Raw genomic sequence first — 27,987 nt, forward strand, 5'->3', positions numbered from 1 at the left:
GATGTTGCCAAAACAGAATACTCAGGCCATAAAATACACTAGTTGAATGCCCGTGCGTTGCTACGGTTTCGTTTTCATCTTGCAAAATAAAATGTTGAAGTAGTAGTATTATAGTATTTTTTATCATTAAGAATCCACCAGAAAGTGTATTTGACTCTAAGCTCTAGTGATCCCTTCGTTAAAAAAATATATACAAAGCCTGTTTGATTCAAAGGATTTCAAAAGTATTGAAATAGGAAAATGGAGTAACAGTACGTCATGACACGTGAGATCTTAGAAGAATAAAAACACAATAATTAGTTGTAGAAGTCGTTTGGTTGCACTACAGAAAAGACGTAGAATTTCTATGAAGATCGAGAACATGACATAGTTGTTATACATGCAGAAGTTATTTTTCAAGAGGTCTAACCTCTTGCTAGAAATTCTATTAGATTTTAATATAGGAAAGCAAACCATGGAAATTTCGGAGGAATCAAATAGCCTCTATAGAAAAACATTCCTATGGGTAAGAATCCAACAAAGTTCCTCTCGGCTCCTTTGAATCAAACAAGTCAAAACCGTATTTTTAAGTTTCTTAAAAAAGCCAAAAAGGATTTTGTACATAGCCAATGATGTATTTTACCATCATGAAAACCTCAGTGTTAATTCTTTGTTTCGTGGGAGGATACATAGAAATGACAAAATCTGATCAAATATATAGAGTTGAAAATATGCATTCTCAGATCAACAGTTTTCACTTTTGTTAAGCTCGAGATATAAAGTAATTGAAAATTTGATATTTCGCACTCTATGGGACATCCTTGGCTACATCCGATTTCTTTTCAAAAAGTTTGGAACTCGTAATTATTTTTTCATTTTTTTAGATAAGAGGATAACTGGAGCCCGAGAGCTAAAATTCTCCATTCAAAATTCACTTCATTTAAAGCTAGTTTTGAGAAAATGTACAACTACATTTATACAAAGCATAGGTCGCACATTTTATTAATTATTTGTACTGGAGTTGGCCGTTGGCGAACGCCAACAGTTTTTGCAAGGGGAAGTTAACTATGCTCAACACCTTTGTAAAAAAAATCTATGCTCAACACGACGAGCACCTATACACCCCAGCTTTCTGCTGGACACAACCACATAATCTCTTCCATAGAAGTTCATGGTGAAGGTTAAACAAAGCCTTGTAAAAAGCTCAAAAACATTTCTTTGCACAAGGTCTTCAGCGCCCAACATCGTCCTCTATTAAACATCTCTGGAGCCACAACCACGTGGCTTTGGGATCCTTGCCAAAGAGCCATTTGTTCCAGTTATTTCTGTAGTAGACCAGCATCAATAAAATAGGAGATTATATATATCAAAGCCATGGGATCAGTAGAGAATATGCCCTGAAAGAAGTTTATATTCAGAGTCAATGCTAACCAAGTATTACACATCAGACAAAGTACATTGAACCACTCTCTATACAAATTTTGCAATTGGGCAAGAGAAAAATAAATGATCAATCGTCTTAGCATGACAACATAGAAGGCAAATTTGCTAACCCTTCACCCCATCTGTGCAACATCTCAACTTGTCCCTTATGTCCTAGAAATGTACACGCAGAGGAGAATATTAACACTATATGTGCAAGAAAATAGATTTTGGGAAATTATTTTTCACCTCCAAGGTGCAACAATAAATTAAACACATTATAAGTGCTAACCAGTGACTACAGATTTAGCAACATAAAATTTACGAACTTGCAATGAACTCTAGCGACTCGCCTAGAAGAAGAAAATTGCCCCTAAATTGATGCTAACTAACGGATGAGGTAGTCCATTGACTTGGAAGCTACACTAAGTTTGTAACTGGAGGGCAGAAGATAAATACAAACAACCACTTCACTTTGGAAAAGAATAGCACAATAAATAACCTCTTTTTGCTGAGACAGATGCATGTCTGAAGCAGCCATGTTCTTCTTGCTCCCATGGTAATGGCATGGTGGCTATCAGTTTGTAAAACAAGTACTATGAAGAGGAACAGTTTCCTTGATATGATGACCAAGAGATCATAACACATATTTGAACCCCAAAGCATATTGTCTGTGTATTGACCATTCTCATGGTATCCGCCATAGTCCATGTTAAAAAGCCTACAAAATTTAATCAACAAATACTACCCATGAATCCATTTATATTTATTTCATTTCAATTACCAACATGAATTCTGAACATAAAGACCATTTTATCATTAAAACTGGTTACTAAGCGAGCCCTCGGCGCTGCATTTAACAGTTTCATTAGAAAAAAGCTTCCACATATTGTAGGAAGTTCAATAAGACTCGAAAAAAAGAGAAGTTGATTATATCAGCCACCGAATCAACCGTCAATCTAAAATTTCCAAAGTATATGAACAGCAAGGAAGACCAATAATAGCGAGAGGGGGGATGAGCGGGTCATGGTACGATCGTGACCGCATCCATCGCCCTTGTCCACCTCTTATTCCAGGCTTGTTGTTGGCCTTTCTGTTGCTGCTCCTCTGCATGATTCACCTCCACAGGCTTATCATACTCTGTCTATATCACCAAGAAATTATTACATGGAAACGAATATGGTAAATCAAAATTGACACCAAGGAAAAATCAGTTTCAACTTTCAGCAATATGGTCCTTTGTCCATAACTCCATCTAACCACTGTAGAAGCAAGGCTACAAATCAAGTTCTGATAATTTAGTATACGCTAAATTTAGCAAAATAAAGGTGGCATTTTTAGGGTGGGAGGGGAGGTAAGCATGTTATAAGAATATAACAGATTTTCCTTAGCAAACTAAACTTCTTTAGGACACAAGCAAATATTCAACTTTCAACACACGAAAGTCCACTTACCTTTTCAGCATATATAGGAAAAAAAACAGGATGGTAAATTAAGAATGACAAGCTCCAAAAATCCGAGGTCCATTAACTGAATATCCATAAAAAGATGTGTCACTCCATTCAACATAGTCACTGTCAACAAAGATACAGTACTGTGTGTCCTGTAATAATAAATAATAAATAGAGAACAATATTACTCCTGAATTCAGGAACATACTCCAGCTGGAAAAAGTGAAAATGATGGCATATATGTGCTTATACTACTTACAAGAGACACCAGTGGCGTGAAACAAAATAGAAAATTTTGCACTAAACAGAATGAAGCGAATGTTTTCAGCAAAAAAAAAAAGAATGGAGCGAACATTGGTGCTGAAGCGTTTGGATTACCTTAATGAAGTACTCCGTACCACATATCATCTAATTGAAAACAGATAGAACTCATTCAAAGGATCAAACAAAAAGGTGAAGCTTTACAATACCTGCTTGCTCATCCTCGCTATCGAGTTGAGGACAACATGTGCGCAGAGCCAGCTGAAAGGGTGGTGCTCAACAGCCTGCGTTGACCTTGGCGGCCATGGGCGACATGGCGCCTAACAAAGGGTGGAGGTACTGGCATCAATCCATGTCGAGCTATGCAGAGGGGCAACGTTGGTGGAGGACAATCCGGTGGTCAGTTGTCACATGTATGCCATCACGCCATGACGGCGCCACCGCCGGTGATCCGTGTTGCTATCATGGATCCAGGCCGCTTTGCAGGTGCGGAAAATTAGGGAGCTGGGGATAGAGATGTACCCAATGAAAAAACAACAATCAATTAATAGGGGATGGTAGCGCCATTGACCTCACCCCGTTCATCTCTCTCACCTGGCCCCCTCCCGCCAGCCGTAGACGTCGCCGAGCGCCACCATCCACCTTGGTTGTCCCCGTTAGCCACCAGGGCCACGGCTAGAGCTCCGCTGCCTACACTGCGCATGGATCTCTCTCCTCTCCCTCAGCTCGCTCTTCCTCTGCCTCGGCTGCTCTCCGTAACGCGCCTGCCAGAAGGAGAGGCACCTGAGCGTCGAAGGTCCGGCCGGATGTGGATAGGGGCTGGATGTCTCGCCCGGGAGGGGGATTTCCATGGAGTCCGGATTTTCATGGGCGGGGGATAGATGGTTGTGAGATAAAGCTTTTGGAGCAAGGAAAGAAATTTTCATTAAAGTCAGGCGATTTGATTCGCGTAATTGACGTGATTTGATTCGCATTAAAGTCAGGGGATTACCGTCAGGCGATTTCATTAAAGTCAGGGGATTACCGTAATTGACGTGATTTGATTCGCATTAAAGTCAGGCGACTTGCCTTAAAAGTAGACATCAGAATTGGAAAAGTAGGTTGGACGGATGGATTTTGAGCGGAACTGTGAGATTAGATTTAACGGTCCGGATTGTTTTAATGACGATCACCAAAGTGCGTTGAGTGTCAAACGACCAACTCATATTTAATAGTAAAGATGTTCTTGATTTAGGCAAAATATATATTAAATTATGTCTAGATTTGTTAAAGCTGTGATAAATATTTAAGGCCAAAACAGTAGTAATAAAAACAATGTTCAAGAAATCGTTAATTTTAACTTATCGGCCAGCCTCAAAATGGAGGTTAATCGCTTATCGACCGATTAATCGATTTTATCGGTCGTCCATTTATCGGCTTATTTTTTGTAAATCCTGATTTTCAGCACTAAATTTTCTATAATATGGTATATAAAAACAATATTGGAGTATTGAGCAGAAGAATTACCTTGATTCTTTGCATTTGAATCAATAAAAATGGAAAATTTGAGCTAATGCACAATTCTATAAGATAATAGGACGAAAATATCGACAGCCATACCGAATTTCAGCGAAATTTCATTTACAACCGACCAAAATATCGGTCACCAGAGTGAAAATCGGACGAAATAGCGGCTCTGTAATATACCAGGTTTAGAGACGATCGAGGGATAGAATTTAGTAAGGATGTGCATTGCATCGTAAAAACTGGGGAAATTTCGCGCTTTTATAGAAAAACTGCATTAAAGGGGGACAAGTTTCTCTCTCGACACCATATAGGATTAGGGTTTCGAGAGTGCGATAAACTTGGACCTAACTACACTCAATTAGGGTTTTCGAGAAGAGAGGGGAACAAATTCCTTCTCAACTTAAGTTGCATGATTGAATTCCAACATGTTATGTTTGAATTTCAAATTCAAACCTTAATTATGAATATTATAATTCAAATATGGATAATTCAATAAACAATTGAATAAATAAGAATATAAAACAATGGATAATATATAAGTAAAGCTCATTAGAGAAAACCTTGAGCTTTATTGATTATCACACAAGATACATTGTCATTTACAATATTCACCTGAATAATAATTATTACAACACATTTCTGAAATTGAAAATCTATAGGCATTATACACTACAACAAGACCCCTCCTACAGCAACGTATTTATCTGTATCTAAATGCTAATATAGCCGTTGCTAGCGCATCTACCAACGGATAATAATGCGTTGCGTTTTTGGGTGTTGCAAGGGTACAACGCAACGCATATAAGTCCGTTGGTAATAGAGGCGTTGCTAGGCAGCAACGCGTCGAACAAAGGGTGGACAACACTCACATGTGTTGGTGCTTGCACTACCCAATTGAATACCCACATAATATTAATTTTAATAATTATTTACAACGCTGGCTAGTGGTGGCCCAAATATATCATCCATAATATTATTTTTTTCACAATTATCTTGAATTGGGTCAACGCTCTTCCTTCAAGACATACTAGAACTGAGAAAAATCAACATCACTATTTTATAGAGAAGAGGAACATACTATATATTGGATTAAAATCGTGGCATTACAAAAGAAACACCATCAGCATGGTGCATATATAAATATTATGTTTACAATATCACTTCACGACATAACTAAAGATGCAGAGATGTGAAGTAGATTATCCAGCAGCAAAAGCATTGTCCTCCTTCCATTCAACTTTTCACCCATATGGTCATCCATTTATCATTTGAATCTACAGGTAAAAGGCCAAATTGTTAACAAAACAGTGGAAGAAATATCACATGATGCAAGTAGTGAGACAGTAAAATAGTCACATACAAAGGTTGAAAGCCATGCAGTTTTTGTTCCTTCTGCGTTACCGTACCAACTCTTCAGTTTTCAGAAGTGCAGCATTGGCATGTACAGCCCAAAATTGGTTACTTACAGGAGCCTTGCTCGTCTTTTCGGCCTGAAAAAATAATTTTCCGATTTCAGAATGATGTGACACAAAAAAAGCAGTACAAAGGATATAGTGATTAGTGAATTCTACTTTGTGGTTGCACTACTACTCACCACGTGAACAAATGATATATTGACCATGCAAAGCACATGTCTACATGTTTCTTTCCTTGATAAATTGAGTAGAGACATGATTTTAACAATAGTAAGACCCTGTCCGTAGGCATGCTGTACGTACATGTAGAGTAAAGTCTATTAAAAAATGAAAGAAAAATGCATAATCTGCATCTCCGCTGGTAATATTTTTAAATTCACATCTACATGCTGCTTGGAATTTATTCTAACACCACACTAGCAGGCCAATGCCAAGTCTGCGTGCAGGAAAATGTATGATATCCAGTGCAATTGAAATAGACCATCGCAGCTACAACTCGAATAATCAACCCTCTCTATCTGAATAATCAACCCCTCCGTACTTGAGTGATTAACGGTAAATGTAAAAAATTATCAATCCCAAAGTTAATTTTATTTGAAACAGTTTAGCGATTTTTTTTAGTTTAGAAGCTATCAACCCAGTGTCCTGTTATTTATCAACAGTAAATATAAATAACTACCAACCCTAAAAATCTAATTTTATTTTGAATATTTTGGCGACTCTTTTTAGTTTACAAGTTATCAACCCGGTGCTCCGTTATTTATCAATGGTAATTATAAATAACTACCAACCCTTAAAAGTGTTCCATTTAGAATATTTTAGCGACCATTTTTTTTATTTTACAAGCTATCAACCCGGTGCCTCGTTATTTATCAACGATAAATATAAATAAATAATAACCCTAAAAAGTATTTCACTTAAAATATTTTAGCGTCTCTCTTTTAGTTTAGAAGCTATCAACCCGGTGACCCGCTATTTATCAATGGTAAATATAAATAAATATCAACCCTAAAAATTTAATTTAATTTAAAATATGTAGCGACTCTTTTTTTGTTTACAAGTTATCAATTCGGTGCCCCGTTATTTATCAACGGTAAATATAAATACCTAGAAACCCTAAAAAGTAATTTTCATTAAGAAATTTTTTAGCAACTTTTGTTAGCTTACAACTTAAAACAGTACTTAATTTGAGTAGCAAGTGGTAGTTCATTTGAGTTGCAAGTGGATCTTCCCACCCGTTAGTTTCCCCCTTAAAAACCACTGGCCCGAAAAAGGGAATTGCAAAAGGACCGTACGAAAAAAAACCCAAAAGGGAATTGCAAAAAGAAAATTGAGAGTCTGCCTCGTGCTGAAGAAAAAGAGTGAGATGCTATGTGTATGCATGCAACAACTTATGAAAAAGTGCTGAAAAGTTGGCTAATTAAATGCAAATCCATGAGATGCTCTGTGCATGTGCATGCATGCAGTGTGAACACTCTTGGCTGCATGCAACTTGCAAAGTAGTAATACAAGCTGTTAGTGTGAACACGTGTGAACACAATTAAAATACGTGATACAAAGGGAATTAAGTCGCGCTTTCGCGCGAGCGCTCCGCGCCGACAGAAACCGATCGCTCGAGCGAGCGATTGCCAGGGAGGGGATTCGAGATGGATGGTAGATACACATATCACCGCCGTTGCAAGGTATGTGTTGTTGTAGGGCCGGTTATGTTGTAGTGATAGATTGAAACGGAGGGAGTAGAAGTTAGAGTCGATGTTGAAAATCCTGTGGAAGGTGTACAAATGCATTCCTTAGGTGTCAATGCGGGCGGGATGCAGGATGGAGTTTGTTCACACTCTTCATTATTTCTAGCTTGAATCTTGAGTCACTTTTGCCTAAATCATGTCATTGCGGGACTAAAGCGGTATACTATTTTAATATAAAAAATACAAAATACTTTAAATTTTGAGAAATACAAAATACACAAATTTCTAACAAAGAGATATACTATTTTAATATTATTGTACTACCATTTACTATCACAAATTTATCTTTTATATGTTTCCCAAAATAAAACTTATTTTTTAACAGGATTTTTTTGCATACATCCATACTATACATATCTATCTATATATTTCACCATAATTTTTAGAAATATAGAAGTGTGAGATTTTAAAATTTTCAAAAATATGAAATTTGAGGGAGCACTGATGCCCGAAGTTCAGACTGTTAAAAAAACTGTTAAAGTAAAATAGGAAAGCTCGTCGACCACTGAGCTGGGGACACGAGTGGAAGTGTGAGTGTCCCACAGGAGGAGATCAATGAGAAATTGGACTTGGCAGACGGTTTGTGTAGTGCGTGTAGGCATCAGCCGGCTGAGAGAAAAGAGTGTCTTTGTCAGAAGAGACTTCAGGTTTTCTTCGTCTTCAGAAAAAGAAACATAGAGTAATTGTGAACAAGCACGAAACACATGTTTGGCATTTCAAGTCCAACTAGCTAAAACAAATTTGATGTATAAGCAAGACCGCATAGCCAGCCGCCAATGCCATGCACGGATCAAACTCTTCGAAAGAGACAAACGGCCACAGAAAACTGTGCTTTGATTAACATGAACATCCCAAACACTCCAAATTATTTCTCGGGAATCAGGTTCCTTCCACCATTACACAAGATGGATTTATTCTGATACAACATTCATCAGGAAAAGAAGAAAAAGGGTCCGGTACAAACAGTGGTTTGTTCCAGCTCCCTGTGGATACGGGGAAATCAAAAGTTGTAAAAACTCCCAACAACTGAAAAAAGAAAGGGCACCCACAAAGTGTTCCGAGCTTGAAGTTATTCGCAGCCGCAAGACCGGAAGGAAGTTTCCCTTGTCAGATGGCTTGTAGAACTGAGGATGAGACTTTTTGGGTAGGTGATACAATCTGAGACCCTGTCAAGCGTTCACCGAAGTTAAATATGATAGGCTTTGATGCTTCTTATTATCAGTATAACAATTCCTCGAATACAGGGTCCACGCTTCGGTTCCACTTCGTCTCGTACAGGTTCAGAAGCCTCTCAGCAGGTGTCACACCTGCAACAGAGTAGGTCAAGATTTATTGTTTGTGGAAGGTGTAGTTCTAGCCAGACCTCGCTAGTTTTTCTCCTGACCGAATCAATAATAGAGTGCTGAAAGTGTCACCTGTTCTAACCACTTCGTCAACCTCTCTCAAGAAACCAACCTCCTTGTATCCTCTTCTTTCTAGTCCATTCTGCATCAAGACAGCAGGATCATTATCATGAGCAGCATGTTTATGGGTTTCGAGAAAAAGATTAGTATTGAAAAAGAGCTAGTAACCTTAGCCAACTGGAGAATATCTTCAGCTAAATCTCTTACATAGCCATCACGGAATGGTGTTTTCAAACCAGTTACTGGCACCTGATCAAATAAACAGCGTCATTGAAAATTCAGGTAACAATTTATGCCTATCCTCTGCTAAAATAAATTCTGGTCTGCTAAATGGTTTCTAAATCAAAGGGGAAGGGGGAGGCATATGTGATTTCCAAGTGACTAATATTCCAACCACTGCCAAGTAAAAAAGGTAGAATTATCTTAAGATACCTTCCGTCTTAACATCTCTCTTTCTTCCTTTGTCCAATCAGCAGTCATGTCCAAAATGCTTTGTAGTGACTCCTCATCATACAGCAACCCCACCTGTAGAGAAGGACCAATCAGATGCAATGCTGAAACAGACTTTTGCTGGCGATGTGAAAGTAACTGCTAATCAAGTAATCAGCACAGTAACCAGAATAATACTACCCATGTCTATAACTCTATATACTGTACATAAGGGGCTGTATATCGGAAATAGCTAGTGGAACATGGATGTAGGCGCACCCGTTTATTCTAAACTTGAAAAATACCATTTAGAAGTTATTAAAAAAATAAATGAATTTTTGCATGTACATATTATCTTGATACTTACTCATGACAATCCTCAAGGAAAAATACGGTTGTATTTGACCTACATAAAAATGACAAATGTGCAAATGACACTATAATGATTGAATTTGTACTGTTCAAAGAAATACAAATTTCGATTCTCTTTTTCGTGTAGGCCACATATGGTCGTATTTTCACTTGAGAATTGGCACAAGTAAGTATCAAGACAATATGTACATGTGGAAATTTATTTCAAAATTTTCCAAAACTTTTAAATGGCATTTTTTGAATTTTTAAAAAATGGGTGCACCTACACCCATGTCCACCAAATCTGTGTCGCGCTATAGATAGTATATAAAACAACTGCAAAGGTCAAAAAACAAACCCAAAATGCAGGCAAGGCACACAATCTCCTCCATGGGCCACCATCAGCACCTCTCATCTCGATGTATCTCTTCAACCTAACCTGCAAGCAGAATCAAAAAGAGCAACTGGTTATTATTGTATTGAGCTAGCAGTGATTAATATGTCACCATGCAAACCAAATCAAAGGTGAACCTCAGGAAAAATTGTTGTTAGATGGTTCTCCCAGTCGTTCAGAGTGGGCAACTCCCCTGGAACCTGTGGGAGCTTTCCTACCATAAAATCCTGCAAATAAATACAAGTCAAATAAGAGTCAATGAATCATTAATAGACAAAGTCATCTAATGTAGCCAAAAACATAGCATACAAGATATCAAGCATAGAACTGCAGTAGTACTAAGATATTAGAGTCAGGAAGAGACCCGAAATGACATTCCGGTACAGTCAAGGTATTTCTTGTTCCGATATACAAAATACATTGGGACATCTAATGCATAGTCCACGTATTGCTCGAATCTGCAACCAAGAACAAATTATAATCAGAACTCGTTCACGTGGAAAGGCTCATTTCATGTAGAAATTGTATTTCACGAAATGAGGGCATCAATCAAATTGTCTGCATTCTAGGTTGAGGAGAGCGAGGAGTTCATATGAATAATTACCCAAATGAGTTATCAAAAACAAAAGGAAGCATCCCCGAGCGGTTGTTATCAGTATCAGTCCAGATATGGCTGCAGATGATGATAATGATGTTAAGAAGCTCCATAAAATGAGAATGTTTAAAGTTGTGAAAAGCTATATGAAGCAAGCACCTTCTTAAACTGAGAAACCCATTTGGTTTTCCTTCTTTGAAGGGAGAGTTTGCAAATATTGCTGTCGCGATCTGTTAAACAAACGAGTCAGGTTCCTGTGAGATCAGAGCATCGAAGTAAATTGCCAGGAGGACAATACAGATACCCACAGGCTGCAATGCGAGGCTAGCACGGAATTTGCTTATCATATCTTGCTCTGAACTGAAGTCGAGATTAACCTGCATGCCAGAATAGTTTAGTCTTATATAGCTTCTTCTACTCTGTTTGAAGTGAAAACACATAAAGGGCGACAAGTTGTCAAAATGATACTACATGAACACAAAGATCAAAATGGCTTACCTGCACAGTGCATGTGCGGAACATCATATCAAGGCCAAGAGAACCAACTTTAGGCATGTAATTTCTCATAATTTCGTACCTTCCCTACATAGTAACAATTAAAACAGCATGTCAGACTTACATAGGAACCATTAGCAGCACACCCATGTTGCATACGGCAAATGTATTTATAACTTGCAGATGGTGTGCATAAAAGAGACTGCAATGTGAGTTATCGGTCATTTTGTCCTAACTGTTAAATGCTCAATACAGTCCCAGTGGAGTTTTACCAGGCATAATGGTGTATACCAAGCAGGAAGGGCTGCATCAAAAGCCAGAATATCTAGCTATATTAGCCCCCGTGAAATTATGCTGCCTAATGCTGCAAATCAAGTATATTCTTCGATTTGCAACTTCATTTCTCGGCAATTGACTAAACTGGGATATAAATCAAATAGTAACCAGTCCCTTTAACAGTCTAGGAACAGCACAAACTTAAAAATTACATGTACGAGGTTTAGGGACAGAAATACCTTGGGCATTATTGGTATCTCACTCAGTGGCCATTTTGGCTGAAAACCAAGTCCAAGAAATCCAACACCCATTTCCTCACCAACTGCTTTGACCTGCAACAACCAGCAAATGGTGATATCATAGCATAAAACTGTATGATATTAGCACAATAAGAACATCCAGCATATTACAATTATACTTTGAGCAGATAAACCTAGATGGCAGAAACAAAACATGAAACGGTTCGATTGTTTTTCACAAACCCAGTCGCTATAAGGGAAACAAACTCAGGTACCCACCTAGGTTTCGATTTCTTACAAATGCATCATACAATCATCCAGAGATCCTATAAAGAATCGAATACATGTACATGCAAAGGCTATGCTCATTTAGAGAAATTTACCTGATAAAGATGTGAATTGACCTCTGCACAAGTTTGATGCAAGGTTTCAAGAGGAGCACCGCTAAGTTCAAACTGGCCCCCGGGTTCTAGTGAAATGTTTTGCTTTCCCTGCATGCATATAAATAAGTTGCCACACAACTTACAAGGGATCCAGTGAATAACATGTATAATTGTACATCCATAATATACCTGCTTGAGACCAATAACATGGCCTTCCTCCATTATCTTGTCCCACTCGAACCTCTCGGACAACCCATTCAGTATGCCACTGATCTGATCATACGTTATAGGGCGCAATGTTTCAACATCGAAACCAAACTTTTCATGTTCTGTGCCAATTCTGTAAAATCGGAAATGAACTGACGGGTTAGACCAAATACTAGATTGAAATAGTCGGTAGAAAATACCGCGGGCATAGAAATACATCATAAAACCATATTGTGAGATCCAAATAATTTGAACACCCAAGAATCATTTTCAATATCCAGTAAATTGCAAGATCAGCACACGCATTACATTAAGAATACCTAGTAAAAGAATGAATAAACATTTTTTTTCTCTCATTTAGGATTAGGAAAATCATTATATGTTATTTGTTTCCACGTATAGCACACGACAAGTAAGCTGCGCAGTGTTGCTACTTGTAGCCTTATGCAAGTGCCATGAGGTGCGCCATTTGCTAACAAGACAACATAATGTATCCCCACTCAGTCCAGTATAAAAATTAACAATGGTAAGCCGTAGCCCGCAATAAAACAATGCTAAGCAGTACCGTGCGTCCCCTTCCATGAACAGATAGAGCTTTATTTGGTAGTCCAATAATGCGCAAAGTAAAGGTCAGTTGGATGCATACCCCCTATGGTTGCTACCAAGTGCAGACTAGAAAATAGTGAGCCAATTACAGCAGGTTACTGAATCCTCTGAAAACTCCCACCATTCGACAAGTAATTAAGCACGGGATCTTCAGTGGCAGAGCTAAGCATCAAGGCAGGCGATAAGAAACAGACATTCACGTGAAACCACCACGAGAATTCCATCTCTAAGCGAACATCCGGTTCCAATCAGAGCAGAAAAATAAAAGGAAGGAATTCTACCGCTCACCTCCAGTTCTCCTTGGGCTTGCACCCGGAGGCGAGGTACGCGACGAGGTCGTCCTTGGTTAGCGGCTCCGTCATCTGCGCCACCTCCTCCGTCGGGGGGCTGGCCGCCACGGCCCCGCCGCGCCTCCTCCCCCTCCTCGCCGCCGCCGCCGCAAACCCCGACCGCCCCGTCCTCCCGCTCCCCGCGCCGCCGTCCGGCGAGACCACCCGCGCCACCGCCAGCCGCGACGCCACCGCCATCACGCCCGCCCACGCCCGACAAAAAACCCTGAGAAGAGAAATCCACACCAGGAAAAAAAAATCAGCGATAATTGCGGAGCACGAGGTCGTTATCCTACCGACGGACCAAACCTCGCCGCCGCCGCCCGCCGGAGATTCTAGCCGCCGGCGTCCGCTGCTGCTGCCGCTCCGGGCAAGGAGAGGCGTGGAGGGGAAGGGGACAGGCAGGGGGGATGGCGGGCGGCGTCGGCGCGGGTTATAAAGCGGTGAGGTGGGCCCCGCGCGTCAGCGGGAGGGATGCGCCGTCAGCAGCGACGAACGCCTCGAAGTGCGCGGCGCTTTCTGCCGATGCGCGTCATCCAATCCGCTTCCGCGGCCGCTGGGAGGCTGCGAGGTGATTTGGACTGCTGATTATGTTTACACCTAAAAAATGATTATTAGCACCGTTTATTCTTCCTTTTTTCCTTTTTATTATAATCATACGGAGTAGTGAGTGGTGGGGTTGCTGACTGTAAAGATCGTATGTTGTTAACTGCTGAAATCTAGCTTTCACGGTGGTCCTGGTACGGCCGTCGTGACGTCAGCGGTGAGGTAGGGCAAAAGAATGACCAAAGCATTTGCGTCATACTCGAGAAATTTTGCTAATTTTGCACGATATTTGTCTTCAGGGTCGGGGACGGCGCGCTTCAAGGCAAAACCAAGACAAGGAAAAGGCAACGAACCAAAATGTGCAGAGGAAGGACCTCGGCGGTAGCACGTTGGAGCGATCACCGATCGTAGGAGCGAACCCACCCCATTTTCACGGGCAGGTTCAGCCTCTGCTAAGCACCTGGAGGATCATTGGTCCTTCGGTACTGTACTGTCGTGACCCCGCAACGGAAAAAATATAATGTCAAGCGAATCAGAGCATGTGAGCTTTGTACACTTGTACGGTAGTACTGCTTGTTTAATTAGTAGCCACGTGTCCTAGTGTGGGGCGATCCCTCGAACCGGTACGTCTCTAGAGAGGCGATCAAGGAGACGATTAGGGTTGTCAGCCGCCTCTGTCTCCTCGATTTCAGCTTCATCTTGCTGGCGACATCGAGAAACTTGTGGGTGTGGCGTGTTTCTTGAGGACTTCTTCTAGTTGGGGGATCTTCCGATCTTCATGGAGCTTTATCGGTGGCTATAACTTCTTTTTCGTCTCACGGACGGATGTGTTCTTCTTCACCGGTTCGACGACTTCATGTACACAACCAGCAACATCAGGCCGACTTAGGTAGCAGCGGCACACGGTCTGGGAGGTTGAAGACGAAGGGAACCTCAATGTTTTCTTTGTAATTTCCTTTTTGTTGAGGTGCTTTGTAATGTTCGATGTTTCTCTTAATGCTACGGTTCTATTCGCAAAAAAAAAAAAATTAGTGTGGGGTGCTCCTAGTTGACGATTGACGTGTCGCGTACGATGTTGGCGCCTGAAGAAGATGAGCGTGCACCGAAGCCCGCTCGAAGGGATCGTTTCTAACTTCTTCATTGTCTCCATCTATCTTCCCCTTTACCTCCTTATTTCGTCGTCGGTTCCCTCGTTGACATTGCCGGCCACAAGCACATGTTGTCGTTACTCGTACCTCCTTGACGTTCCTTCCTTCTTGAGTCGCGGCCTTCACCAGTTCTCCACTGCCCCCAACCTCCCTCTAACCCTTCCCCTTCCCCAACTCCGGCGAGATCCACGTACCACCACCCCAAAACCTAAGTCGTCGGAGCCTAGCTGCACCCCGTACCTCCACATCCCCTAAGTTTTCTTCCTCTCCTCCACCGCTAACGATGCAGCCCCAGTCTTTGGCGAGGTCGGCCGACTGCACCTCACCTTCATTGTTGAGGGGTCGTCTTCTTCCTGTTCAGCGATGACATGAAGGAGAGGTGGGCTAGAATAGAGGAAGTGATCGGGTACACGTTGGGAGAATATTTGACACAAATAGGGATAGCCCCACGTGGGGGCTGGAGTGTAGCTAGACGTCTTTCTTTGCATTGACCCCTTTTTTTAATGATGCAGACATGCAGTGGCCTGGTTAGGGAAACGGTTTCTCTAACATGATGAAGCAAAGTCTCCCAGCTACAGTAGTAGGCTAGCGTTGTAAAGTAAAGTCATGGTACTTGTAGCATGCATTGTGCATTGTGTTTTGCATGTGATTTCTGCAGATAATAATTATTGTAACACAAAATGCATTGTGTTTTGAAGGTGGTGGTCCTAGGGTTTCTCTTGCGCGAAGATGGAGACCTTCCTGAGGTATGATCTTGTTGATCTGGCTACAGTGTTGAGTTTCAGAAGGCGCCACTGACGAATGGAACAGTGCATCGTTTGCCTGGAGTCTGCTGGATCGGGTGGTATTCGGTCGTGCGCACCCACGTTTTTATTCTAGTCGTTTGGTTCTAGAGGGAGCGGCGCGAAGCTCTATTCTGTGTTGACATCAAGTGACATTTTGGTCCATGGTGAAGTAAGAAGAAGAGAATATCATGAAGGCCGGATCGGAGGACTAGCTAATGGAGGTTCAAGTCTCCGCGCTGTTGAGGAAATTGTTTGGTGTTCCGGGCTTCGCAGCAGCGGTATGAACGTGGGGGCGGCAACACATGTGAAGTTCAGAGTCCTACCTTTCAGGGTGAAAATCCAAGGTCTAGCTTTAATGGGTTGTGCCTGACAATGACCTTGTTGGAGGCATAGTTTTAAGAGCGGGGACTATCTTCAGGGTGAAAACCTAAGATCGCTGGTCGGGCGACGACGGTGTTGATGCACTATTTCCTCCTTGAAGGCGTCGCTTTTGGAGAGTTTGTATTTCAGGTGTTGTATTGGTGGTGGATGTATTGATGTTGCTAGGCCTAGAATACTATAGCGGGACTTTTGTTTCTTAGTTTCATTTCTCTTTTTTGGTTGTGTGCATCCGTACTTCCACTAGGGTAGGGCGTTGTTGCAGAGGCTGGGTGTAATTGGTATCTTTCGATATTAATATATTCCTTTTATCTAAAAAAATGCATTGTGTTTTGCAAGTGCATTGTGTTTTGATATTATATAGCGTAGATTTATAGTATACATATTAATTTAAATCAGTTTATACTGTAGACTCAAAACCGATGTTTTGAAGAAGCAAAGTTAGTGTATTGCTGCTCTTCTCTAACTTTGCTTGAGTACCTTAGAGGATCTGGCTCCCTGGCTAGGCTGGATGCAAGTTGTGGAAGGGCATCGCAAAGACACAACACTTCTCCCCAACCCTTCTCTCTGCTTGCTACAGTAGTCAGGAGCTCTTCCACGAGATCTGGGCCGATCCCGAGCCCCTCCGGCGGCGATGCCGGCCGGAGGTGGCAGAGGTGAGGCGCCAGAGGTAGTTCTCTAGGTTAGGAGTAGTTTCTCGGCGGTTTGCCGGTTAGGTTTAGGAGTAGAAGCTCTGGCTCGTGGCCAGATCCAGAGCGGGCCAAGTTTGGCGGTGTCTCCCTCTGCTCTGGCGGTCGGAGTTGAGGGACCCCCTCCTCGGCCGATCTCAGCAATAAGGCATGTGTCTTCTCCTTCGAGCTCCTCTTGACGCCTCTTCCTCCGCTCCTGGCCGGCCTTGGTGGCGAGGGGGAGTGGTCGGAGAAGGCGTCAACGGCTTGATTTGGAGGTGGCAGGAGCTGAGTGTCTCTCTGGTGCTCTGGCGCGGCACCAGGTGGCCCGTCGCCGGCGACCTCTCTCCAGATCCATGGTGGATCTTAGCTGGAGTTCGTCCACGGCTACGCTCCTCGATAAGGCGCCTAGGAGTCGTCAGCGCGCGAGAAGATGGCCCCCTTGCCTCCTTGGCCGGCCATGGTGGCGGGGGAGGTGGGCACGAGGGTGAGCTGCTTGCTTCCTTTCAGCCCGACCGGCCGTGGAGGCGAGGGGGCATGAGGTGTCAAGCAGTTGGACTTCTCTCGTTGCTGACGGCGCAGTACTGGTTGCAGCCGGCTCTCTCTCTCTCTCTCTCTCTCTCTCTCTCTCTCTCTCTCTCTCTCTCTCTCTCTCTCTCTCTTTCGCTTGCTCAAGCCCCAATGTAGGTGGCTTGCTTGCGGGGGTTGCTTGATGGCGGCGGCGACTTCGTCTTGGAGCTCTTCTTCGATGCTTTATGGCGTCGGACTGTATGGCAGTAGGGCTGCTGCTCCGCCGCTGCTCTGCTCTGGCCAATGGTGTTCCTCTGCGCCTCGTCTCCAAGTGGTGTGTCCCCGGAGATGAAGCGATAGTCCGTCGGTCGAGCTCGATCTGGAGGAGGAAGACGGAGGATTGGATCACGTTTCCATTTTTTCTTCAGGGTCCTCTTTGCTTAATCTAGGCCCCTATGTAATTTCCTCTTTTCTTAGGATCTCTTTGTACTCCAGTTTCAATAGCAGCTTGTCGGGTTTCCACCCGAAAGAATTTCAAAAAAAAAAGAAGGGCATCGCAAGATCGTAATTCCCCAACGAATAATGAGCCCATGAGAAGCAGGTGGATAATCTCTATGCTTTAACTCACATTATTATGGGCTTATAGCGCTCAGCCTGCCCGCGTATACAGCTTTCCGATACCGACTTTCCAGTGGCCCCTATTTGCCTCGAGCACACAAGCCCATATCGACGAGAGCCCGCAATTCCGAGGTTGTCCAGCGGCTGGGCTACGAGCCCAGGAAGGAATTTCTGATCAAGCTTCCTGTTTTTCCTATGAAACGCTATAGCGCCAAAAAGAATTTTTTTTTTTTGAGAAAGTTATGGAGGATTCAACCATATTTATGAATCAAAGAATCAATACAGAAAAAATAATCTTGAATTTTCTGCGCCTATAACATTATTATGAAAATTTCATTGAGTAAATGAGGCCCTTAATCGACAGAACTCCTGCCCATCAGGCCTAAGAAAAGTTCGGTGGGTTTTAAAGTAGAAGAGCTAGAATGGATTTTTAGATACTTCCATGGTCCTATTCTTTTCAGAACAAACTGCTGGTTTAGGAGACCAAAAAATGACCTCTGATTGTGTTAATAATCATCACTTTCGGGAAATAATAAGAATAATACTAGTACTACCATTACTACAATAAATACGTAGTAAGTTGAAATGTTGGGATAACTTGCGCGATGCCTCGATAAGTTGATATATGGAAAAATGGCAGATGTTGTTGTGTGCACAACGATAAACTCGGTCTCCATGATGACCCAAAGTGGCACACTGAGCCAGTGGCGAACGGAGAAAAATATTACAGGTGGGCACACCGCCAAATAAAAACTACGCCCCCAAATTATAATAAAAGCGTAATTTCATTGACAATATATTCATCCCTTTCTACAAGTATTACTACCAATTAAATCAATGCTAATGTCATTTTAATAGTACTAGCAGAAAAAATGGGAGAACTTTAATCGTAGCATATAGAAGTACAAAAATTCGCTGCTATTTGGAATCTTGAATGTTATGCAGAAAAATAAGAGATGATCTGGAGCTGCATATCACAAAATGGCATGAGCAACTTCAGATACTATGATTAGTCTCTACAGAATACATAAGTTGCACCTTATGTAATCTGGGAGTAATTTGCAGTTTCACTAATCCACTGCAATCTATTTACTTTATAGCTGCTTATTGCTTATAATATATCACTCTGTGTACTTACATACTCGTTCAGATCTGTTTTTCCTTTGCTTGATGTCTAGGTAGTATTCAGTAGTAGGTTCAAAGGGATGTGTGGATTTTCCATTAATTTGTGTTGCACTTATTAAAGCTCTAATTACTAATTCCATCTGCTAATGAAGCTCAGTCCACGAGTACATTTGCTGCATCTTGTGTATTGTTCGAAAAAGCAAACTCAACTATGCTTAGATGTCGGGGGGATGGTCCCCGGTAGGCCAAGAGTATGGCAAGTTCGCCAGGTTTTGGTAATGTTAAACCGGATCACAGAGTGATCCGGAATCTAAAGTTCAGCTAACCGGAGTTGGTACAAACCGATATCCCAGAGGGGTATAACAAAGTACTAGCTCTGAGAGGTTGTGCGGCTAAGTGAGAAGGTACCGGAACTAGAGGTAAAGGTACCGGCAAACCGGAACCAGGGGTAGCCTGTCGGCACTCTGGTCAAAGATTCCTTCGGGAGCTAGAGGACAAGGATGAGCGAAGAAAATCAGATTTAAACAAAGCCCTGTCGCTAAAGCAAGATGATGTCGTTAAAGATACCGGCGGAGGTCACTGCTCTCTTATTGAAGTCATAACCGGTGCCAGCTGGGCCAAAGTAGCTTTATAAAGTAGCTTAGCTCATCCTAGATTCCATTAGGGTTTCTTGCCTTGTAAGCCACCCTCTCCCCTATATAAGGAGAGGGGGCACACCCCTGCGCGGGACGATCGACCAGTAGAGAAATTAGGTTGTTCATCAGCAGATAGGAGGAAACTTGTACTGTACATCTTCTACCTCTGGCCAAGGGCCAAGTTAAGGAATACATACCGGTTTCTTTCCATCTCCTTTCCATGTTAACCAAACCTTCCCCCGGATCCTCTAACCCACATTCGGCCCCAACTTAAGTCATCCTATGGCATCTATTATTACACTACGACGACATTAGAGCATCTCCATCGGCGCCCCCGATAGCGATTTGGGGGCCGGGAGCGAAAATTGGCTCACACCGGCGCGCTCCAAACGGCGCCGACGATTTTTGGAGCCCAATAAAAGCGTCGTCAACCTCGTGCCGGCCCCTTGGCCAAGGGCGCGAATCGAGCGCGCCGGCGCCTTGCGAGGCTGGAAATTCTGGGAGTGGGAACCACACATCCCAAAAGTCGATGCCAGCAGGGGTGGCGGGGCCGACGCATCAGCGATATATTCAATTTTAACCTAACCGTCGCCTACCTCACGACGAGAGTTATTGAGGCGCACCGGCAGTGCAGTTTCCTCAGACGCGCCAGCCTATAAAAAGGGCCGCCTCTCATCGTCCCTCTCACACACAAACCCTAGCCTCTCTCCCCAACCCTAGCCGCCACCATCTCAAGAGTCGATGCCATGGCTGGTAGAGGCGCAGGCTGAGCTCGCGGCCGTGGTCGTGGTCGTGGCCGCGATAGAGCTTCACGCTCGCCATCGCCTGCGACGGCGTCGTCTTTATCGTCAGACATGCAGGATGAGGAGGGGCCCGTGTTGTTCAAGTTCTTCGCCGTCCTCAAGGGCGACCCACACGCCATCCAGAGGTTGCCGGACACCTTCGCCGACTTCGTCACCGGCGATGGGCGCTCGGGCTCGCTGCATCTGTGGGAGGTTGCTGATGCGTGTAGTTGACACGTCCGTTGGGAACCCCAAGAGGAAGGTGTGATGCGCACAGCGGCAAGTTTCCCTCAGTAAGAAACCAAGGTTTAATCGAACCAGAGGGAGTCAAGAAGCACGTTGAAGGTTGATGGCGGCGGGATGTAGTGCGGCGCAACACCGGAGATTCCGGCGCCAACGTGGAACCTGCACAACACAACCAAAGTACTTTGCCCCAACGAAACAGTGAGGTTGTCAATCTCACCGGCTTGCTGTAACAAAGGATTAACCGAATTGTGTGGAAGATGACTGTTTGCAGAGAAAACAGTAAAACAAGTATTGCAACAGATATGTATTTCAGTATTAAAAGAATGGACCGGGGTCCACAGTTCAATAGAGGTGTCTCTCCCATAAGATAAAAGCATGTTAGGTGAACAAATTACAGTCGGGCAATTGACAAATAGAGAGGGCATAACAATGCACATACATGGCATGATAAGTATAGTGAGATTTAATTGGGCATTACGACAAAGTACATAGACCGCCATCCAACCGCATCTATGCCTAAAAAGTCCACCTTCAGAGTTATCGTCCGAACCCCTTCCGAGATTAAGTTGCAAAGCAACGTACAATTGCATTAAGTATGGTGCGTAATGTAATCAACAACTACATCCCTCGGACATAGCGCCAATGTTTTATCCCTAGTGGCAACAACGACAAGCACAACCTTAGAACTTTCTCGTCACTCGTCCCGGGTGTCAATGCGGCATGAACCCACTATCGAGCATAAATACTCCCTCTTGGAGTTAAAAGCAAAAACTTGGCCAGAGCCTCTACTAGTAACGGAGAGCATGCAATATCATAAACAACACATATGTAATAACTTGATAATTAACATAACATGGTATTCTCTATCCATCGGATCCCGACAAACACAACATAGAGTATTACGGATAGATGATCTTGATCATGTTAGGCAGCTCACAAGATCCAACAATGAAGCACAATGAGGAGAAGACAACCATCTAGCTACCGCTATGGACCCATAGTCCGGGGGTGAACTACTCACTCATCACTCCGGAGGCGACCATGGCGGTGTAGAGTCCTCCGGGAGATGAATCCCCTCTCCGGCAGGGTGCCGGAGGAGATCTCCGAGAATCCCCCGAGATGGGATCGGCGGCGGCGGCGTCTCGCAAGGTTTTCCGTATCGTGGTTTTTCGCATCGGGGTTTCGCGATGGAGGCTTTAAGTAGGCGGAAGGGGCGAGTCGGGGGGCTGACGAGGGGCCCACACCACGGGCGGCGCGGGCCCCCTTGGCCGCGCCGCCATGTGGTTTGGCCACCTCGTGGCCCCACTTCGTATGCTCTTCGGTCTTCCGGAAGGTTCGTGGCGAAATAGGCCCCTGGGTCTTCGTTTCGTCCAATTCCGAGAATATTTTGTTACTAGGATTTCGAAACCAAAAACAGCGAGAACAGGAACGGCACTTCGGCATCTTGTTAATAGGTTAGTTCCGGAAAATGCACGAATATGACATAAAGTGTGCATAAAACATGTAGGTATCATCAATAATATGGCATAGAACATAAGAAATTATCGATACGTCGGAGACGTATCAAGCATCCCCAAGCTTAGTTCCGCTCGTCCCGAGCGGAGTAAAACGATAACAAAGATAATTTCCGAAGTGATATGCCATCATAACCTTGATCATACTATTTGTAAACATATGTAGTGGATGCAGCGATCAAAACAATGGTAATGACATGAGTAAACAAGTGAATCATAAAGCAAAGACTTTTCATGAATAGTACTTCAAGACAAGTATTAATAAGTCTTGCATAAGAGTTAACTCATAAAGCAATAAATCGAAGTAAAGGTATTGAAGCAACACAAAGGAAGATTAAGTTTCAGCGGTTGCTTTCAACTTGTAACATGTATATCTCATGGATAATTGTCAACATAGAGTAATATAACAAGTACAATATGCAAGTATGTAGGAATCAATGCACAGTTCACACAAGTGTTTGCTTCTTGAGGTGGAGAGAGATAGGTGAACCGACTCAACATAAAAGTAAAAGGAATGGTCCTTCAAAGAGGAAAGCATCGATTGCTATATTTGTGCTAGAGCTTTTATTTTGAAAACATGAAACAATTTTGTCAACGGTAGTAATAAAGCATATGAGTTATGAAAGTTATATCTTACAAGTTGCAAGCCTCATGCATAGTATACTAATAGTGCCCACACCTTGTCCTAATTAGCTTGGACTACCGGATCTTTGCAATGCACATGTTTTAACCAAGTGTCACAATGGGGTACCTCCATGCCGCCTGTACAAAGGTCTAAGGAGAAAGCTCGCATTTTGGATTTCTCGCTTTTGATTATTCTCAACTTAGACATCCATACCGGGACAACATGGACAACGAGATAATGGACTCCTCTTTAATGCATAAGCATGTGGCAACAATTATTATTCTCATATGAGATTGAGGATGTATGTCCAAAACTGAAATTTCCACCATGAATCATGGCTTTAGTTAGCGGCCCAATGTTCTTCTCTAACAATATGCATGCTCCAACCATAAAGGTGGTAGATCTCTCTTACTTCAGACAAGACGGACATGCATAGCAACTCACATGATATTCAACAAAGAATAGTTGATGGCGTCCCCGAAACATGGTTATCGCACAACAAGCAACTTAATAAGAGATAAAGTGCATAAGTACATATTCAATACCACAATAGTTTTTAAGCTATTTGTCCCATGAGCTATATATTGCAAAGGTGAATGATGGAATTTTAAAGGTAGCACTCAAGCAATTTACTTTGGAATGGCGGATAAATACCATGTAGTAGGTAGGTATGGTGGACACAATTGGCATAGTGGTTGGCTCAAGTATTTTGGATGCATGAGAAGTATTCCCTCTCGATACAAGGTTTAGGTTAGCAAGGTTATTTGAAACAAACACAAGGATGAACGGTACAGCAAAACTCACATAAAAGACATATTGTAAACAGCCATCAATCTTATATTCTCATTAATTCTAACTTGGATGGCATTTGCTGTAGTAACAATTTTATTTTCAATATCCCTATTAGGCATAACTTTCGATTTCAAAAGATCAACATCGAGAGGCAAGTCTATCAACTCTAGAAGCAAGAATATCAATTTTATCAAGCTTTTCCTCAACAGATTTGTTAAAAGCAGTTTGTGTACTAATAAATTCTTTAAGCATAGCTTCAAGTCCAGGGGTGTGTTCCTATTATTGTTGTAAGAATTCCCATAAGAATTACCATAACCGTTACCATTATTATAAGGATATGGCCTATAGTTATTACTAGAATTGTTCCGATAAGCATTGTTGTTGAAATTATTATTTTTAATGTAGTTTACATCAACATGTTCTTCTTGGGCAACCAATGAAGCTAACGGAACATTATTAGGACCAACATTAGTCCTATCATTCACAAGCATAGACATAATAGCATCAATCTTATCACTCAAGGAGGAGGTTTCTTCAACAGAATTTACCTTCTTACCTTGTGGAGCTCTTTCCGTGTGCCATTCAGAGTAATTTATCATCATATCATTGTGGGGACCCCGGACTAGCTGTCCGAAATACCCTGTTATGTATACAGTTCACGATCCCATGATCAGTGCGCCGTGAACACATAACCGAACTGATATCAAAATTACATCATCCTTTACAAAACGGAATAAGAAAATTACAACAAGGTCACATGACCAATCTTTACATAATCGCCTCGAAGGGCCTAATCTAATCATCAGAGTAGCGGAATCACTTCAGCAGCGCAGAGCCCAAGTCATCTGCCTTAACCCTACGGAGCAAGCGACCGGGAAGACGTTCCTAGCTCACATAGACGTCGTCAACTCCTTATTCATCTGTCGAAGTCCTCCAGGTCTGGCCAAGTAAATAGCCAGGGACAAAGCCGTGAGTACATTTGAATTGTACTCGCAAACCATCAAGAAGGTGATAACAATTCTAACTAAAGAAGACAAGAGAGGAAAATTAGTTTCTCTGGTGGATATAGCATGTGAAAGAGAATCAGTTTCTCTTGTGGATATAGCATGTGAAAGAGAATCAGTTTCTCTTGTGGATATAGCATGTGAAAGAGAATCAGTTTCTCTTGTGGATATAGCATCCCACATCACAGTTGAAGGGGACACTAAGAAAGTCCTATGACATCTCTATATCTTTGTTAAAGCAGAGTTCATCTACATGAAACACTAGGAAGGGTCACCCTCTTTTGTTTCATTTTCCTCGACCATCTCCACATGGTCGGCACACCATCTTTCCCGTACCCTTCCGGTACTTCCAACACACATTTTCTTTGGAAATCATTTTCAAAACCAAAACTCGACACGGCTACGTAACGGCCATCCCAACCGTCCATGACCGCGGACGCGGCTATTCGAATAGTTTTGACTCTGCGAGTTTGCACACTTTCACCACAACTATCCGGATACCTATCGTGTGGGCATCATCCCCGCATAACGACATATGCCACGACGGATACCCGGACATAACCTTTCGCCCATTCGACTTAACACGAGGTCCTACCCTATGGAGTATGTACCTCCCCGGCACCGTGGCAGCTCACCTCCTCTAGAGCGTGGCTCCACCGCCAAGCCGGGAGACCCATAGTGTCTTCCGGACGGGTCAGCCCCGAAGGCCTCCCGTTATACTATTGTCCCAACCTCGACAACCCGGACTCGGGGGTAACCTAGTACCCTTGTATAGTTGTGCGGTGCCTCATGCTAAGAAGAACAAACGTCAAGTTAAGCCCCGTGCCCACGTTGGAGTAACTATGGTTGCGCTGTGTAATTGTTCCGGGCGAATACAAAGAACCATGTGTCATTTTTTTTTCTCAAAACCCAACTCACACACACATTCCTTTTCTCAAACATCTTTGACAAGATCCTTTTTGTCTTCATAAACCATACACTTGGGTAAGGTTAACTTACCCAAGGTTTTTATAAACATTTACAACAAGGTAAACCTTGAGGGGTTCCCAACCTAAAGTTTTATGTAGGAGCTAAGATGTAACAATGGCATGATGCTAGCCGTCATATCTCTAAGGAGATGATAATTGAGGTGTTAAGGGGATCATACATGCTTAGGATAAGCACGCATGGGGACAACACAAGTAGGAGTATTCGACAAAGGGTCATGATGTTGATCATCATACCACTAAGAAGATGGTAAAATAGGTGGTCAAGGGGGCATACATGCTCGGGGTAAGCATGCATAACAACAACAAGGGGTTCAACATACTTGAGAGTAAGTATGCATAAAATCAACATTGGGTTCAACATACTTGGGAGCAAGTATGCATAGCATCAACAAGAGGGAATGATGCTAATCATCATACCTCTAAGGGGTGCAAGAAGGTGTCAAGAGGTCGACACACACAAGATAAGTGGGTATACCCATCACATTTAGAGGGTACACCAAGATCATGATGTTGACAACCACCATTCACAAAAGGGGTTTGTCGACGAGGTGCCAAAGAGAGTAAAGATGCTCACGGTAAGCATGCTCCAACAACAAAAGTAGAAATCACACAAGATAGATCGAGAGACAATAATAATAACAAAGTAACCACAATATGTGGTTCAACATTCAGAGATCAAGAGATGGCTTGCCTTGGTTGGCTTGTCCCTGGTTTTCCTCAAAACCTTCTCCAAAATCCTCCCCTTCAACTTCTCCCTCGTTCGTATCTAGCGTCGCATACAATCAAAACATAACTCAAGAACCAAGGTGTGAATTAAATACAAATGAAAACATGCAGGGGAGTTTTGTGACAGTAACAAATCATGGTTTGGCTATTTTTAAAAACAAAAGGGGTGACAAGGTTTTAAATAATTTAAATAGATTTTAATTCTATCATTACATGTGACACACATATACTCATAAGCAGAGACAAAACTTTAATATCAGAGAGTAGCAGTATTTTTCCTAGATGACCAGTAAGAAAACAAGATCAACACAATTGGATTCATCCAAAAATATTAATCCTACAATTTTTAAAATTACAAACACTAAGCAGAAAGCAGTGATCATGTTTAATGCACTAAAAATCGTACAAAAATCCTAAAAATATGGGGCCAGTGGCATTGGAAAGATCATGAAATTTCTGATCTAATGTAATTGGTTTCATTCAATTTGGGCTTGTAAAACTTGAGTTATTCAAATTTTGGTGCCACTGGTTTTGACACAAATTAAACGGTAAATATCAATTTTTCAAACGAATTAATTTGGCGGGAATGGCTCTGGGCCGTGCGGTGGTGCCGATTTGGGCCGGCCCAGGAGAGGGTTTCCAGGTGGAGGGAAAAAAATAAAGAGGAAGAATAAGGGGAGGGGGCCCAGGCGGCCAGGCCTTTGCATGGCCGATGTGGCCATGCAGGCCACGCAGCCACGATCGGATCGGGAGGATCCTCGTCCTCCTCCCGACCTGTACGCAAGCGGGCGGCCAGAGAGAAGACGGGGCGGTCTCGGGGCTCACCTGCAGGCGATGGAGGTCGACGGCGAGGCTCTGGCGGCGCGGTGGCGGGTCGAGGCCGTCCAGCGGCGCGCTTGGCTGCGCTCGGCTACGTTCCGCGCGTCCGCAGCAGTTCTTTCCGGCGCCTCCTCCTTGCAGCACCTCCCGGCAAGACGACGATGGCGGCGGTTACCGGTAGCCCTGGACGACGGAAAGATGTGCGTTAGAAAGGTAAGAAGCAGGGGCATGTGATGGAGAAGAAAGGAGGGGGGAAGAGCGCCGGGTTGAGCTCCTTCTTGACCGCCACCCTCACGGACTACGGCGGTGCGGGTACCCTCCGGCGAGCAGCAAGGGAAGGGGAGAGCTGCGGAGCTTCTTTGTGGCTCAGTGGGGTGGGAGGGAAGTGTTGTGAGGGTGGAGTGAGCTGGGGGCTCGGGTTTTATAGGCGAGCGAGCTCAGCCGCGGACGGGCGCGCGCGGTGACCACGGCCAATGGCATGGCGCGGTGATCACGTCCAATGGCGGGCACGGCGTGGCCTCTGCAGGGTAGGGCGGGCCTCGGGAGTGTGCGGAGTGCAGAGAGGAGGGAGAGGTCAGTGCCTGGGCGCGA

General features: G+C 43.2%; 1 protein-coding gene across 1 annotated transcript; it reads right to left on the bottom strand.

Annotated features, from left to right (window-relative positions):
• Positions 1-8,584: 8,584 nt before the first annotated feature.
• LOC124706655 (glutamate--cysteine ligase A, chloroplastic) lies at positions 8,585-13,699 on the bottom strand. Its single transcript, XM_047238326.1, has 15 exons — positions 13,446-13,699; positions 12,534-12,684; positions 12,345-12,452; positions 11,962-12,054; positions 11,450-11,533; positions 11,260-11,328; positions 11,111-11,181; positions 10,961-11,029; positions 10,721-10,814; positions 10,494-10,583; positions 10,321-10,401; positions 9,615-9,707; positions 9,351-9,431; positions 9,195-9,264; positions 8,585-9,086 (listed from the first exon to the last, which is right to left on the bottom strand). The coding sequence occupies exons 1-15, from the start codon at positions 13,682-13,684 to the stop codon at positions 8,998-9,000; spliced, it is 1,482 nt and encodes a 493-aa protein (XP_047094282.1). The 5' UTR covers positions 13,685-13,699; the 3' UTR covers positions 8,585-8,997.
• Between the last annotated feature and the right edge of the window lie 14,288 nt (positions 13,700-27,987).

Source organism: Lolium rigidum, chromosome 4 (genome assembly GCF_022539505.1).
Source record: "Lolium rigidum isolate FL_2022 chromosome 4, APGP_CSIRO_Lrig_0.1, whole genome shotgun sequence".
In the NCBI taxonomy this organism is placed as follows: Eukaryota; Viridiplantae; Streptophyta; class Magnoliopsida; order Poales; family Poaceae; genus Lolium; species Lolium rigidum.

Coding starts and splice junctions, on each gene's coding strand:
- LOC124706655 (XM_047238326.1), bottom strand. CDS start 13,684: ATGGCGGTGGCGTCGCGGCTGGCGGTGGCGCGGGTGGTCTCGCCGGAC. Junction 11,182..11,259: donor CTAGCCTCGCATTGCAGCCT/GTGGGTATCTGT, acceptor TTTGTTTAACAG/ATCGCGACAGCAATATTTGC. Junction 9,432..9,614: donor GAGAGATGTTAAGACGGAAG/GTATCTTAAGAT, acceptor TTATTTGATCAG/GTGCCAGTAACTGGTTTGAA.